This window comes from Panthera pardus, unplaced genomic scaffold (genome assembly GCF_024362965.1).
Source record: "Panthera pardus isolate Hobbes unplaced genomic scaffold, ASM2436296v1 HiC_scaffold_24, whole genome shotgun sequence".
Classification (NCBI taxonomy): domain Eukaryota; kingdom Metazoa; phylum Chordata; class Mammalia; order Carnivora; family Felidae; genus Panthera; species Panthera pardus.
In genome coordinates this window covers 31,963,874-31,980,919 of record NW_026526810.1, presented here as the reverse complement: position 1 = coordinate 31,980,919, position 17,046 = coordinate 31,963,874, and the positions used below count along the sequence as shown (strand labels likewise).

Here is a 17,046-nt window from a genome sequence, read left to right as displayed (position 1 = left end):
GCCATTGCATTGTGTATTCTAAATTCTAATTCTAAGAAGGGGTGCTAGCTGGTGATTTGTGCCAGGGGTCTTTTAAGTTCTGAAAGGTTATGCAGAAAAGTTAGACCTCTTGAGTTTAGATTGCCCATCAGAGCTAGTCATGTTTATTTCATCATTGGGAAAATGAACATCTTAAATTTTGTCCTCAGTGATACTTGTATTTTCAAAATACAGATACTCTCAGTGGTTTGATTGTTGTCCTGATTTCTTCCATCTACCGTAAAGAGGAAAACAAAACTTTTTAGACAGTTTTGGCCAGTACCAGAAGCAGAATAAGTCAAAGGCTGGGTTGATAATTAAGAACTTAATCTAGCCTGTTAGGTTTTAATTAATGGAGCTGTGTGTGTGTGTGTATGTGTGTGTGTGTGTGTGTGTGTGTGCGCGCGCGCTTAAACACAGGAGGAAGATAGAGATTGGTTGTTTGAAGTCTCACAAACATTTTAAGCCTGAAAAAAATTCAAAACAAAATCTGAATTTTGTATAAGAACTGTGCATGGCGTGCATTACTTGTGTGGGGGAAAAAAAAATGAACAAAGACCCTGAAAGGACCGTCTTCCACCACATGCTTTAATGGGTTAGCATAATAGGCTAGTGCTAAAATTAGGAGGGCTGATTTTTGTTATCCTGTTGGGTCCGTGCTGATGCCACACCCTTTCTGGGATTTGACAGGCCACCTTTTCCACTCACCTAAATGATATGCCAAATAAACTGAAGTTGTCATGCTAATGTTTTAAAGAATGGTTGTATTTCCTCAAGCTATAGGAGGCTGAGGGTAACAATGAAATATAAAATGCTAATATCATCACAGCTTCTGTAAAGGAGATCATAGGCTGAGAAGTAATTTTAATTGAAGGGTTAATTTCACTGAAAATTGAATTGGAGGATAGAGAAGGAACATCTGAAAGGACACTTATATATGTGATATTGGGCATATATTAGAAAGTATGCTAAAAGTGGCAGGTGTACTAGAGCAGTGGACTGAGGGACAAAAACTAGGATTCTAGTCGCAGCTCTTTAAGTTTTTTTTTTTTTTATCGCTGAGCCTCACCTTCTTCCCATTAGTGAGAGGAATAGGTTAGATTATTCCTGGGGTTTATCCCAGCTCCATTTCAGTAATTTTATGAATGAACTCTTCAGGTAGTAGAGTCAAAGTATTATACATTTGAACGTAAATTGAATAGATAAGTAAAAAATCATTTTGCCAAATGTTTTTGGTCTTACAATAAGTTGATTAAAATGTTATCATTATTTCCATGTTAACCCCATTCAGTGAGATGAAAACTTTCAGAACATTTGCAAAATGACTGCGGTTTTCTACCATAAGTGTCGGAGTACCGTATGTGCTAAGGGGCATGGGGGTGGGGAGCACATGATGGGCTGCTATGTCACTTGTAAATTGAGAACTGCTTATATTGGCTTTTACTGTTAAAGTTCTGCTGGCTTTTAATATATACCTTCTAAAATATATTCATGTCTGAGAGAGAGAACTTTTAAAAACATTTTGTGTTTAATTTTTTACTATTATCTCTTGAAGGAATCTATAAGAAGGTAGAGCAGTCCACAGTACTAGCTATCCAATAGAAACCAATAATTAAGTCCAGGGATACAGGTTTTTGTGGCCAAATACACATAACATGAATGGCATTATTTGGCTGTTAGTTTAATAGTCCAAATATTAAGCATAGAATTGATAGGTCCCAGCACAGGCGTCATATTTGCTGCTAACTACTCTATTACCAGTACAGAGTAGTGGTGAAAATCAGTAGCCAGCCAATAGGATTCCTTTTCTGTCTTTGAGTCAGTGGGACTTGCCTCTTGCTCCCATCCCAATAAAATGAGTAAGTATTGCTTGTAGACCCATTTCCCTTGACAACTTCCATTCTCAGCATACTATTTTCTCAGATCCTTGTCTTATCTTTAAGTTGCTGACCATGGTTTTAGTCTATGCCAAAGCATTTCATCATGCGGCCCTAAGAATATGATAGGAGAAGGTCATGCCTGACATGGGACATCTGGAAAGCCCCAAGAAGCAAGACTATTTCTGCAGGCTATCTTTGATAGGAGACCAACTCTGGAGGAGCTGTTAGGATCATCAGTTACTGGTTTTGGTTTACATTTAAGTGGGTGCCTAAATAACAGTACTTTGTAATATCTCAGGTCCCTGTGCTTTCTCTCATCCAAGGCTCTGGAAGGCCATCTGCTGGGCCAGACAATGGCTTGGGAGGTAGAAGCTGGAATGAGGAGGAAATCTCACAACTTGTTGCTACACACTAGAGCTTCCATCTGCTGTGGGTTTGGATTGGACCACTGCTTTCTAGTTCTGCAAATCAGGGAAGAAAATGTATAATCGGTACCCTACTAATCCCTAGGGCCCTCCATTTATCTCTGCCCTTTTCTAGTTGCAAAAGCATAAGATTCATAAGTGTGGGAATGTACTTTGTTCATACTTATATTCCTAATATCTGTCCCTTCTACTACTCCATGTCAGAACAATAAAGAAGGAACATCTAAAAGAGTGAGGGGGCTAATCCTAGGATTCATTCTAGTTTCGCTTGGGAGCTATAGTTTGAAAGTTACCATTCAGGCTAAAAATGTTTTAATTAAAAGTTGTGTAAAATTATGATTGGTATGATTATAATACAGCATTTATATAAAGTATAAATTATAGTATAATGAATCCCTATGTACCCATCCATCCCTTCTGAGAAAGATTTTTCTATTTCCTGTTGTCACATACTAATTAAATGGGCCTCTTCTGCCTTCCATCCAGTTAGATGAACGGCTCATAGAATGTATCATTCTTGAATCTTCTGTGTTGAGTGTACAACCTGCAGCCTTTGGTTATCACTTATGGTATTGGGTAGTATTCTGAGCCTTGTAAGTCATAATCTAATATTACTGTTCTCAGTAAATACCTTTGTTAGCCTTAAAACTCTTGATCATGTTTTGTCTTTCACTGAGAAGTCAAGCTCCAGCCCTTGAGAATTGTCTTAGGAAGATCGTTTCTGAATGGTCTTAGTCTCTAACAAAAATGTATTATTCTTGGTTAAACATTTTATTCAGTGGGAATCACTTCTGAGTGTCATGTAAGCCTTGGGAACTGATAAGTTGAAAGCTTTTACTTTGACTTAAATAGGATTATGTACAAACTTTGAAACTATGAAGGAAGAATTTTAAACTTATACTTTTGAAAGCATTCAGTAAGCTATTTTTTTAGCATCTGTGTTTTACTACAAAATTAATCCTGCTGCCTCTTTACCAGTTAGGTCACAAGGTTGTTTTAAAAGGTCCTAAAACATGCACCCACTGTAATGTACTGGGTGATAACTTCTACTAGTGGAAGCTATTCACTGCACTTATGCAAATTAGGTGGCCCTTTCACTTGCTTTTATTCCATTCCATAGAAGTACCTTTGTGCCTCTGGAGCTGAGCACAGGCCTTTGAGTTCAGTCTTTGTGAAAGCAGAGAAATTCTCTATTTGAATATTTGACGTGTATGAGATTTTTCAATCTTTGGACATAAATAAGAATATGTTACTCCCATTCATTACTTTAAAGGAAGGGACTCTCATTATAAATATGATAGGGCTTGTTCACCTTATTTTTAAGTATCTGTTGGGATAATTTTCACTTTTCTGGCTGCCTAAAGTGACCACACAAAATATAGTTTAGTTCTGCCTTTTAAACCTAAGTTGTAGATTATAGATACATTTTCAATGTGCAAGACAACAGTAGGCATTCTTGTTAAATTAGTTCGAGAAATTCATTTTATTTTGTACAAGGTACGATTCCTCTGCACAGTGAACAAATATATTACAAATCTGGGTTATTTAAAAAAGTATTGCCACTTCATAGTTTCACTTATGCTATTGTACAATAATAGTGTTTTCTTTATTTGTTTGAATTGTATGCACATCACTTTGAGTGAAAACTAGTTTCTGTAAAATAATCACACAGATCTTTCCAAGTTGCCAATAAAATGCACAGTGCTCATATATAGGTTGACCACGAACCCGTGTGTGATAGTGCTAGACGGAAGTTCCTAACAGTTGCTCTGTAAGATTCAGCTGTCTCTTACCAGTAACTCCTAGGTACGTGAAGGCAGCTGTTGTCACCACAGATTAATCACACCCTCTGCCTTTCCCTTCTCTGTGCTGCCTAATATTAATTGCATTACGTTTCTTTAAAAAATCATAGAATGCCAGAGCTGAGGGGTTGTGAGAGCTCCCTTACTCTCTACTTCTCTCCTTTTTAATACACAAGGAAGAAAGGAGTCCAGAGAGGGCAAGTAACTCGCCTGACCCAGCGCTTTAGCAATTCCACCATGCTACCTCTTGCCGAATTTTGCCCATGAGATAGTTGGCAAAAAAGAGGTGAAACCTGAATGCTGCTGCTGGTTTGCAGTTTGCCAGGCAGCAGTCACTGTACATGCAGGGTAGGGGAAGAAGATAAAACCTGGGATTCAGATGAAGTTTCTCCTGGCTGATCTGACTTCGCCATGCTTCTTGATCCTTGCTTTACAAAGATAATTGAGCACTTTGCTGCCCTGACATACTGAGGTAAGTCTCTTATCTCTATTTCTTCCTATGTATGTATGAGACATATTTACTTGGGTCTACAAAGGAATTTTCTAGTATTTCTATTTTGTAAGGCTTCAGTGGAAAGGAAATTTGCTATTGCTGATCACTTGCTCCCATGCACACATGCAGCATTCATGTAAGTATTCTATATTTTCCCCTAACGATAAAATTTGCTTAAGCCTTGTGTGAGGTGAGGGAGGGGGATTTACTCATTTATTTCTTTTCTTGCTTTTGCTGGTTATTGCCCAAGCTAATGGGTTCCATGGCAGACCTCCAGGTTGTATCAAGGGCCTCAGAACTCCCACACTTCCTGTAGCAGCTATATGCCAGCTCTATACCCGTTGAGTCCCTCTTCTGTATACCTCTTTGGAAGGAATTTTTACTGGCTGGACTCTTATCAGAATGGAGTAGTATAGGGGTGGCCTTTAGTTTCCTCGGTTTGCCCTTATGGTCTTGAATTCTTGTGAGGAGGTCCTCTTTTTTAGGGCTTGGGAATTGGCTCCATTTTGACTCCTGAGCCCCCGTCTACCTGTGTTTACTACTAGTGGGAGGTATGGACACATCCAAATACTGGGATCTGGAGCATGAGCTCGTTTTAATACGTTTTTGGCCCTCTGAGTAGGTGGTGGTTTTCAGTAGAAACACTTCATACCCTGATATGCTGTTTACTGTGAAGTTTTACATCGTGTTACAGCACCTGATTACAGTCTTTATTTGATCATTTCATTTCCATCAAGAAGCATAATGTACTTTAAGCAGACTGTTAAACTTGCTCTATCCACTTTTGTCCAATTTCCTCTACACTTTTAGGTCCTATACTATATCAAGCTCAAGATTTACAAAGAAATGCTTGAAAGCAAGTACTCGTCTGACTCGAGGAATGCCAACCAAATAAATATGGGAGGCCAAACAGCCGTTTTTAGGGATGCTTAATTCACACCAGTCTGTGACTGATTGCTTAAAGCATCATCTCAGAGTTCTAGTTCACCTGGAATGACTCAGGTATTGGATGGACTAAGGAGACATGACAAGGCCAGGACTGGGCAATGTTGTTGAACCTTGAATCAGCAAGATTTGGTAAAGCTGGCCTAGAAATCATTGTTGTAGACTGAAAGAGGCTGCTGCTGCGCTTTGGAAAATTTTCCCCCTCCTACTACCACGAAGGGCAGAAGAGGGAAAGTTCATCTGTATTTATTAAAGTCTTACTTTTAAAAAATTGAAGTTGTCAGTATTAGACTGTACGCTGTAATCTTGGCCATTGTGATGGGTGGATCAGACATACATGTGTAGGTACTTTAGTGGTGCTATTAGCAGTTTGTGTTTGTGTATTATTTAGGTAATAAAACAGAGGTTGAAGGTAACAGCAACCAAAAGTACATATACATTTCAGGTGCTTTAAAGTAATCCATTCCCCTCCCCAGTTTCCCCTTCCCCCTAGGAAGTTTGTGAAACCTATGCTACGTGTTTTCTTAAGCATCATTTTCAGATGATTAAGTATGTCAATATATATATTTAGCTGATGTTCAGTAGCTGTATCTTAAATGTTTTAAAAGATCCTATATAGTCCTGGGCATTTTGGGTTGGGTGTGGGTGGGTGGATAGGATTTGCCTTTGTGAACAGACCTTTTGAACAATGACCCCAGTCCCACTTGGAAGCTCTTCTTTAGTTCCAGGTGAAAGTAATAACTAACACGCAGCTGAAGTCAGTCTGTGTCATTATTTCAAGTCAAGGGAGTGTCTTCTTTCAGAGAGTCAGAATATTCAGCAGAGCACATTGCAAGAGAGAGGCTTCTCTCTTAAGACTGCTTGTCCTGGGAGGGCCCATTGGCAGGGCTTTGTCTTACTGGGAGGAGGTCATAATGACCAGGAATATGGCTGTTCCTAGGTAGGTCGTATGGATTCTGGATATAGCTGGAGTTATGACCGAGGCCTTCTTGGACCACACTGATTGTGGGCTCTAAGGAATATAGTGAAAAATGAGTTCAGAGAACAGATTAGCTTTGGTTGCCTTGTTGGGGGGAATAGAGTTCTATTTAACTTGATAGGGAGAGAAGCCAGGGATTTATAAATCTGTGATAAATATATGAGGGTTATGACTGAGGCTTGCTCATGAAATGGAAAACCTAAATGAGTATACTATTAGAATCCCAGGCTCTGGGTCAAAACCAAGAGGTTTAGAATATCCTAGAGGTAGGAGTGTCCTCCACGAGCCCAGAGACATAGGTGAAACGAAGAAGGTAGGAGACAGTGATTTAGAAACTTGGCAAATGTCTGTTCTGATTTTCTTTTTTAAACTGGGATTTGTATCAGCAATCAGTTGAAGTGTGTGTGTGTGTGTGTGTGTGTGTGTGTGTGCGCGCGCGCACGCATGTGTATATACCCACTGACTCCCCACCCCCAGCATTTCTGATTCATACTAGTCCTGGTGTTTTTTTAAAGCACAGTTAATACGAGAATTTGATTTCCTGCGTGAGAGAGGAGGGTAGTCCTGGGAAAGACCGTTCGCCTTGGATTCCTTAAAAAGCAACAAAAGAAGGGTGTGTTTTCAAGACCGGGTGAGTGGAGAGGGCTTGTTTGACTTCAGATACTGCACTATTGCCCTGATTTCACTAAGGTACTTATTTGAGACACCTACCAACTTCATATATATTTTTATTAGATGTCGACAAGGATGCTATATCTGTGTACGGAGACCCTCTGTGCACAGGCGACTTCATTTCTACGTAGCTGCTTTCTGGAAGCTTGCAGGTGAGGATGGGCGGGTCCTTAATTGTGGCGTAAGGGTTTTCACTGCTATTCAAGGAACAAGTGCTAGAACTGCACACGGATTCTTTCATGTAATCTGTAAGGCAAGAAAGATTTCTTAGGACATGAGAGGACATAAGACTTAATTTCAATACCAGAAACAGATTGCAGTTTATGTGCCTTCAGGATCCTAGAGCTGTCAAAGCCTATGATAACCCCAGATTTCCTGCTTAAATATGTTGGAGTGGTTTCCTAGGTAGGGAGAGTTCTTTTCTTAAAGAAACCTACATTTTTGGAGGGACAGGAACATTTTTGCTTTTGGCTGTCAGTTCTAGCACCAGAACAGGATTATTTTATGGTATCTGTAATGCGCTTTCACATCTATTATTTACTTTTTTACAAAATCCTTCAGAGATGGTTGATAGTTTGCATTTTATAGGATGAAGGCCCAGAGAGATGAAGTGACTTGGCTGATGTCACATAAGCTCATAAATAGCAGTGCCAAAACTTGAATGCATGCCTTGGGACTTCTTGGCCTGTTTGTTCTGTGATATCATTCTTCCTCTGAATTCTTTTTGATGACTAAGAAGCTTAGATTCAAAAAGAAGTAGGTGTGTGTTTTGGCACAGGTGTGGGCAACTTTTAGGCAGCAAACTTTGGCTGGCGGCATCCCTGCTCTTGAGAAGGTTGTGATCAGAGGTGGGGCTGACTGAAGTGTAATAGAGATGTGAAAAGCACCTGGGTCTCAGGCTAGCCTTTGGAAAGTTCCCGTTTTCTAGTAAGCCTTACAGCGTATCCCTGGGGTCACTTACCTTAGTTCTTGTGAATGCTAACTGAAACCTATTTTGACAGTATCTTTTTCTGATACCAGGAGAACTGCTTCCTGTCCTGCTGCCTGTCTAGTGCATCATCCCCAAGACTTCAGGGTATGTTAGGGTACAAAAGGATGCAAACTGATTTCCAAATAGGAGGCAAAGTAACTGTGGCTCACTGGAGGAAGAAAGTGTTTTCTTTGGGACCGGGAGTCACAAAAGGGAAGGGGAGCCCCTCCTTCAGCCTGAGACTATCAGTGCAGCTTCTAGATCATCCCAAGTGAGGCAAGATGTTCTGATGGCCTTTAACAAGCAGTTGATTCTCTCATCTGGCAATTCAGGCCCTCATTCTGTGAGGATCTGCCAGCCAGGGGGTCTAGAAATAAGCATGGAGTTGCAGGACTTGTCAGTCATGAGTGGTCTTCAGAGGTCTAAATTTCTATAAGTGGTAGCAGATGGTGAAATTTCTATATTTCTCAGCTTTAAATTTCTGTAAGTGGTAGCAGATGGTGAAATTCTTGGACAGTCTTCCACTAGAACCATCACATGCTTTCTGCCTCCAGCTTGTGAGATTAATGAAAATGTAAAAAAAAAAAAAAAAAAAAAAAAAAAATCATTGTAACTCATGGGGTGACTAGATATTCCCTTAGGTCCAAGGAGAGCAGAACACTCCATGTGGATGCAAGTTGAGATGTTTGCTACCACTAGCAGTCTTTTCTCCTGTAACAGGTGACTGGGTGGGAGGGGGTCTCCTTTTCTGCTAGTACAGGGTTACTGATGTTTGTTTCAGAGGGTAACATTTCCTTAATCTTGTACAAAAGTACATTCACCCATTAATTCATTCAAGTGTTCACAACACCTGTGATCTAGCTTAGAACAGTAATTTTTCTCTCTTCCCCTTATTTATTGCTAATGAGGAAACTGAAGCTTGGAGTGAGGAAGTGACCTCCCCAGGGTCACACTGCTCATCGGTAGTAGAGCATGCTCCAGAACCAGGCTCAGAACATTTTCCATCTCACCCTGGCCCACAGGTAGAGAGAGGATGTTGGCCTTGGTCCCATTGCAGATTGTGGCCTCTTTGTAGCATATAGAACCCAAGAGAGGAGTAAGAGAAAACATTCTTGCTAGACAATGAGCAGGCCCAGCTGTTGGTGAGGCGCTCATGAAGAAAGGGGGATGCAGGTCCTGTGAGTCCTGGGCCACAGCCTGCCCAGAGCCACATAAAGCTGCTTCTACTGAGTTTTTTTTTTTTTTCTTTCCTTTCTTCCCTCTTTCCTTCCCTTCCTTCCTTTTTACTACTTTGTTTCTTAGTACAAGGGCTGGAAGTATGTCCAAGAACCCCAGCATAGTCCCATCGGTCCCGCTCTGTGGTCTCTGAACTTGGTAGCCAAGGAGTAAGGAAGTACTCAGGACTCAGAGCTGCTTGTTGGAAGCTGAGACTAGAATTGCTTAAAGAAAGGCTGTCTCCTGAGTGATAAGTCCTAACACCCCACCCCTACCTCCTCACCCAGACACATCCTTTTACTTTGATTGGTGGGTGCCTTAGTTGCATGTTTTCTAAAACTTAAGGAATAGCAATAGAAAAGGTAGCCCTTATAGCTAGTATCTTCACTCCATTTAGGTCATTTGAAACTTGTTACATCTGTGAAGAGGGCTGGACACGAAGGACTAGGATTACTACTTCAGAAATGAGGATAGCGAAGCTCATAAAGTTTGCTTGATGCTCGTAAGTGGTCAAGTTACGACTCAACCCATCTTCTCTGGTATCTAGTCATGGTGTTTTCCTCCTTCCATCTGGTTACTTGTGCTCCTGTTCTGTATCTTTCAATGCAAACTGTAGCTGCAACAGCTTTGTTCTACCCTCAACGAGGAATACCTTCTATCGATGGGGGGCCAAGCCCTGCTGGGAGAGAAAGTCCAAGCTCTAAGCTTTTGGTAGATATCCCATGATCAATTTATTTGTGGCAGTGGGGGAGTCTTGAAGCTGTAGCGCAAAGCTGAAAAGAGCCACAGTCAGCCAGTAGTGCCCCTCTTCTCATTTCCACCAGAAGAATCAAGGCTGCCTTCAAATTTGGAGGTATACAGTAGTCTCCTGCCCTCCCCAATCCACAGGGATACTTGTCCACGACCCCCAGTGGATGCATGAAACCACAGATGGTACTGAACCCTTTATATACTGTTTTTTCCTTTGCGTACATACCGATGATAAAGTTTAACTTATAAGTCAGGTACAATAAGAGATTAACAACAATAGAACAATTATAACAATATAATGTAATAGATGTTATGTGAATGGGGTTTCTGTCAAAATACTGTACTGCACTCACCTTTCTTCTTGCGATGGTGAGGTGAGGTGAATGACCTAGGCATTGTGACAGGCCACTATTGATTGGCCTTGATCATGTGCTTCTGGATCACTGTTGACTACGGGTAACTGAAACCACGGAAAGCAAAACTGCAGGTAAGGGGGACTCCTGTAAATAGTTTGCTGTGCAGCAGGGGATGCACCTAAATGGATGAAAGACAAGTTGGGGTTGGGGGAGGGGATTCGTTTTAAGGAGAAGCTGTATCTCATAAAGGGGCCAGAGTGAAAGAAAGGATGGAGAAGCATGTATGTGTTGAGGTGGGTGAGAGAGGGTGTTGGATAATAAAATCATCTGGATTCTATTTTGGGGAACTGGAGGGAGGAAAGGGCCAGGCTGGCTGAAAAACTTACACTTTAGAAAGCTATTCTTTGCTCCAGCTGAGTCATCTACCTGCCTGCCCTCAGGGAGGGTGGGGTAAGGGGAAGAGTAACCTCTCTCAGGCACTTCCCCATCCTTTTACAGCCCCACCCTACACCAGCCAGTCCCTGCACTTGAGGGCATTTTGCAAGGAAAGGGGAAGCGTCAACCAAAGCCACCTAAGCTTTGGAGAGTCACTCCTCAGCGGTCCGTAACTAGCATCTGGACCAAAGACTTAGCTTTATAATGCCTTAGCATTTTTTCTCTTCTAGTTCTTATCTCCCCCAAACCACACATAGCCTTATACCCTCAGATGCAGAAGGGGCCTTGGAAATGAGCCTATACCTCTTCATTTTATAAAGGAAGCAGCAAATCCAGAGAGGGGAAATGACTTTCCGAGGCCATCCTGTAAGTAGGATCCGATCTGAACTGTGGGTGGGAACCTAGAAGGCTTTTAGGTTCACACTAACATCTAGGTAAAGCCAGGATCTCTTAGAAAACCCAGACACTGAACATCTGTTTCTTCTCAGCTTATTATTATTAGTCACACGGCTTTTTTTCTTCCTGGGCCCTACGTTGGCATTCTTTTCTTCATTGAGAGACCAGGATATGGGGAGAGGAAAAGGGAGATTTCAGGATCAGAAGGAGAATCACACTGACTGAAAAAAGTTTTCAGGAGGTCACTGGACTCCTAACTAATCTTGCAGCCCAAGCAAGGAGAGACGTGGAGGTTGGATTAGTAAGGAGCATACAGGTAGTTTCCCTGAGGCTGCAACAGTGGGATTCAGGATTTCAGGATCATAAAAGTGATGGAGCGTACCGGGGAGGATTTCTTCTGTAGCACTTTCAAATGCCTGACGGATAAGGAATTGAACACAAGGCAGTTTGTTACAATGTCATTGTGTTGAGGGGGAGAATGGGGAGAGATGGACAGCTGTTTAGGGGTAAAATGGGGTTAGTGCAGCAATGTGTGTGGTGGTGTGCAACTCCAGGATGACAGTGAGTGGAGGTCTTCAGTAAGTAACAAGGATTAAGGTCCTAGAGGGGGCCTAAGAGATGGGGCTAGTTACACCCTCATCCTTGGAACAGAGGTAGAAACCAACACTCAGGAAATAAGTGTGACTTAGTGCCACGCAGTAAGAACTAGGAACAGAATCCAAAACTTAGAGGCCAGGCTCTTTCCCACTGAGTTCAGAGAACACTCAGACTCTTACTTAGGGTTCTCATTTGGTTTGGCCCAACAGTTTTAGAAAGTAATCATTCCTGGTACAGACTAGTTTATTAAATGTTTATTGGGAGTTCAGCCAGTTAGTGGGGTTTATTCCATAACTTTGGCAAATAGTTCTGTAAAGTTCCAAACTGTGACATTTCATTTTCCTCTTTTTGAAATCTCTTGTTCTGATGTGTTGGTTCCTAACATCTGGTGGCATATTTACCTAGACAGCCTTCTTTTCTCGAATTTAAAGGATGTTTATAGCCAGAGTGGTAAAACAAAATCTGGCCTTCCTTGCACTTACAGGCTCAGATACGTGATCCCACAAATGAGGAATGAATGATGCTGAGGCGGAGACCCTGCCCTCCTTAGCTTTGTTTGACATTTATGGTTGCGAGTCTGAAAGCAGTTACCCTAATCGTAAAACAAAGTGCACAGGAAAGTTGGGTGCTCATTTTATTGAGGTGTTTGGGCCTGTCTGAGCTTATTCATGCCTGAGTCATGCATATTTTGAGAACTGGGAAGTCTCTAAAGAGATCTTTGTTGTCCAGATCTTTGAGAAAGAAACTGAAGTCCCAGGTCACAGTGATAAAACAGTAGAGCTTTCTTTTCTGTTTTTAGCCTCCAGACTGTAATGGTACTTGCCTCCATTTGGATGGTTTAAGTTAATATGCAGAAAATGGCCAGAATTGATGCTCCTAGGGGAGTAGTGTCCTTTGGCTGGTCAGGAGCCTAGGGGTTGACCTCTGTCCTCAGATTGTTCTCTTGTGGTGTGCACATCCTAACATGTGTTCATGGAGACTTGCCCTCCCTGCTTTAGTATCACCTACCCCTAGCTCACCTAATAACCAAGGGCTATAGATTATAGATGACTAGCTCTTCTTATTTAGGAAATAGTTGTGTCTCAGGTATAACTAAGGCTCACTCTGAAAGACCAGAACCAGTAATTGAGGAATCTGGGTCAATCTAGATCAGTGGTTCTTAAGTGTTAGTTGGGTGATGTGCTGCATAAGAATATCCTGAAGTACTCATTACAAATGCGGATTCCAGGGCTCCACTCTAGATCTGCTTCAGAGTCTTGGGAAGATGGGGTGTGGACAACTGTCTGTTTAACAAGCTTTCCAGGTGATTCTGGTGCACAGCTAGATCTAGGATATATCCATTGGAATCTTTGCTGTCAGCCATCTCTCTCAGTGTGGTTGAGACTCCTAAATAGACCTCAAGAGACAAAAGGACAGCCCTATTACATTAGTACAACCCTCTACAATATGCAAAAAACACTTCCCATAATGTGTTTTTTTGTTTTTTTTTTTATTGGCTACTCATAACCTTATTAGACAATAGGACAGGTATAAGTATCCTGACTTTGCAGATGAGGAAACAAGGCCTTGGAGAGCTTCCAGTCTAAGGTCACCATTAATGAGACACAGTTTCTATTTCACACATTCTGTTACTTAAATGCAGGGCCTAAGCCCAGGGCAGGACCTGACCTTTATCTTTGGCTTCACCCACAGATGTCCTAGAAGGATGAGCCACCTCGCATTTCCCATGTGCTAAGGATTAGTCCTTTCCCTGCTTTCAGGGGCACAGATGTCAAGGGTGGAGTACCATACGGTATTAAAACTAGGTATTATATTCATTCCTTGTGCTCCAGAAAGCCAGCAGGTGCAGGGTGGCATTCCTCACCAGCACAACGACAGGAGGCCTCTGGGGCGGGTAGATTGACTTTATTTCAGATTTTATAATCAATTTAACTCATACTAATTGGTTGGATAATGACATTCTACATTTCCGAAGACATTTAGTTGGCATCTATAAAAAACCCACAAGCGCTTGCTAAGCAGGTGCAACTTAAATCGAAATATAAATTCATTATTATTATGATTGCTCCTCCTGAGCAGAGCTACCCAGCAGCCCCAGGTCCTGTGGTCTTTTTACTTTTTTGGGGAATGAGGGGAAGAGATGTGCGCAGTGTCTCTGGTAGAATTCCTGGTCATGTCAGATCTGCACTCTTTATCTTGCTAAGCCCTTTCTAATGGGACGTCAGGATTGGATACTCTACCTTTGAAGCCTTTGTCCATAATGTATGTGTTCTGACGTCTGTCCATTCCACAAGCACCTGCATTAAAATAGTGTAAAGAAAGAAAAATGGGGTGAGTGAGGTTTACTTGGACTGCATACATTTTTGCTTTATTTTTTTCTTGCCTTTTTTTCCTCTCCTGCCCATAAAATTAGCTAAAGTGCTAGAGAATTATTCTGGGTTTAATCTACTCTAAATCATTTTGACCAGGCAGGAATTCTTACAGGGATCAGAAGCATTAGCGGTGAGCTACAGCGCCCCCTGGCATATGCAGCACTGCTTCTTCTCTTTAACCTTAACTGTGAGGTCCTCAAGAGGCAGTTCTCATGACACCCGCAGTCACTGAAGGTGAAGTTCCAAGCTCCGGACTTACAGGATAAGGGATGAATCAGTACCAGTTCCTAGCTTGGGGAAGGGGTATATGACATTCTAAATCCCAGTTCTGTTGGATTTTGGAATGGGGTTGAAGACTGTTTCTTACCTCTCAGCTCTGGTCCTGCCTCCTCTCCTGGATCTGATGCTCAACTGAGGGGAGCCGGGGAGGGAGGTGGACTGGTGGCTGAGATTCTTTTTTTTTTTTTTTTTTTTAGTTTTTTTAATGTTTATTTATTTTTGAGACAGAGAGAGACAGAGCATGAACGGGGGAGGGTCAGAGAGAGGGAGACACAGAATCTGAAACAGGCTCCGGGCTCTGAGCCGTCAGCCCAGAGCCCGACGCGGGGCTCGAACTCACGGAACGTGAGATCATGACCTGAGCCGAAGTCGGACGCTTAACCGACTGAGCCACCCAGGCGCCCCTGAGATTCTTGATTAGTTACCTTTTCAGGATGTACAGTCATTTCTATTCATAGTCTCTCTTAGTTACCCATTTTTGGGGGTGGACCATTTGCACAAAACAGAGGTGCCTTTGACAAGTATTACCACTGTTTCAGTCTGAAAGATTTCTCTCCCTTTTGGCTGTCACAATTTATCCAGCTCCTGCAATGCATGGTCCTTAGCCATAGCCAGATTCAGGACATAAAACTTCAGGGACCAAACTCGGCTTCTTTGTTGCTGGTGATACCAGAGAAGAAGCTGTCTGGCATTTTTAGGTTGAGACTGTAATGACTCTGGTAATTATTTTCAGCTTTTAACTGAGTCATTATTTTTCAGCACTTAACTGAGGATACAATACCAGGCAAAAAGGCATGCAGCACATAATGACTAAAATACAATTTTGACTCCACTTGACTCTTCCCTGTTTCAGACACTGAAGACCAACCCACTACTATCTGGATACATCCCTATACCATAACTCCTCCACAGAGTTCCTAAGTTGAATTTGTAGGAATCTATTCTTACCTGCCTGCCTCCCACACATTACGGAGTGATAGGGCAGAACCAGTCCAGGTTTCCCCCTAGGTTGCTATTCTTCTAAAGGGCCTGCAGGTACCTCTGTCCTTCAGAAACATGACTCAGAATCTGTATCCCTGGCCTCAGTTCAGCTCTTTATACCTATACTATGCTTCCTTCACCCTCTGGGAGGGAGGGAGGCTAGGCTAGGCTGTCAACTTTTCCCTTTTCTAGAGCAGGAAGCAGAGGCCCACAGAGGGACAGTCACTTACCCAACACAAAAACCAGGACCTAGATCTCCCTAACTATTTTCTCCCATTGGCCACCAGCCTGCCTTAGTGTAAGCCAAAAAATGATAGCATGTGGTGGCTCTGGCTGCACTGGTTGAAGAGCGAGATCTATAATGCGGGGAGAAATGTGGGCTGAGCCCAGAGGATGCTCCCTTGTGGAAAGAGATGCAGGGTGGTGGGGGTGGGGAGCAGGAGGATTATATTTGGTGGGGTTGCTGAGAAACCGGACACGGCCGAGGGGGCCCACAGCCAAGAGCACAGCCTCCTAGGTATAGACTCTGAGTCTTTGCAGCCCACGACTGCTCAATAGGCAGATGAATTCAGAACCTTTTCTCTTCTTAGTGCTACTGCACCCAGGGACCTGCAGGGGTTGGTGGAGCTTCATTTCCTTGAGCTCTAGAAACCAGCTAGAGCCTGAGGGTTGTCCAGTATGCTAAGGCCCTGCCCTTGAGGGGCCACTTTGCAGGGAGGCTACATTCTCTGCTGATTCATTGTGCTTACTCCTATGGCACCTACTTCTGTAACTCCTACCCACATTCTCCCATAGCAGGACTGACTTTGCCAGTCTCCTTTTTTCATCTTGCCCCAGCCACCAGCTTTGAGTCTAATACAGAGCAGAGAGGATGTCGGTTGACACCTCCTTCCCCCACCTCTCCAGATCCCTGCTCGACAACCCTACCCTATGGTCTCGGAGAGCTTGGCCTGAGCCACTGGTGGGTCTGGGGTCTCTCTCTGTAGGACAGTGGGCTTTTAGACCAGAGAGCCAACTCTCTGTCATCCACACCCACAGGGCCCAGAGAACCCCAGAGGTGCTCCATCCTCAAGTTCTCAATGGTGTGGGATTGTAATCTGTGGTCTATAGGGAGTATAATTATGATGTGTCGCCTTCACCTAATACCACAGTTTGTCTATATCCAGTGACCATGATGGGAACAGAAGGGGTGATGGGGGATGGATCCAGGCAGTCTTCCTTTAGATAGGGTTTTGGGTTTGTAGACTAACCATGTTGGGAAGAGGGCCCAACAGGGAAAGATCTGGGACCATGGCGGGTAAGTCTGGGGCAGGAATGCGGGGTAGGGCAGGGGGTCTAACCTGGTGAGTGTGGCTCAGCGGGGCGGCTGAGGTGTCTAAGTTCAATGTAGAAGTCCTCGGGCGGGTACCTGGCCTCCAGGGCACTGATCTGGAAATGGGAGTCTAGTGAGAGGAATGACAGGGAGGAGCCATTATTCCCAG

General features: G+C 42.9%; 1 protein-coding gene across 13 annotated transcripts in view; it reads right to left on the bottom strand.

Annotated features, from left to right (window-relative positions):
- Positions 1-3,787: 3,787 nt before the first annotated feature.
- MEGF11 (multiple EGF like domains 11) overlaps positions 3,788-17,046 on the bottom strand; it is a 353,192-nt gene continuing 339,933 nt past the window's right edge. For 4 of the 13 annotated variants that reach the window (XM_053888936.1, XM_019441726.2, XM_019441729.2 and 1 more), the window contains 4 exons: positions 16,906-16,993; positions 14,174-14,230; positions 7,254-7,460; positions 3,788-6,575 (listed from right to left, as the gene is read on the bottom strand). In XM_053888936.1, coding sequence (XP_053744911.1) covers positions 6,415-6,575; positions 7,254-7,460; positions 14,174-14,230; positions 16,906-16,993 — 513 coding nt within the window. In that variant the 3' untranslated portion in view covers positions 3,788-6,414. Of the gene's footprint in view, positions 6,576-7,252; positions 7,461-12,172; positions 13,330-14,173; positions 14,231-16,905; positions 17,008-17,046 lie in introns of those variants that run through there. The other 9 variants (XM_019441727.2, XM_019441736.2, XM_019441734.2 and 6 more) reach the window with 9 other exon arrangements.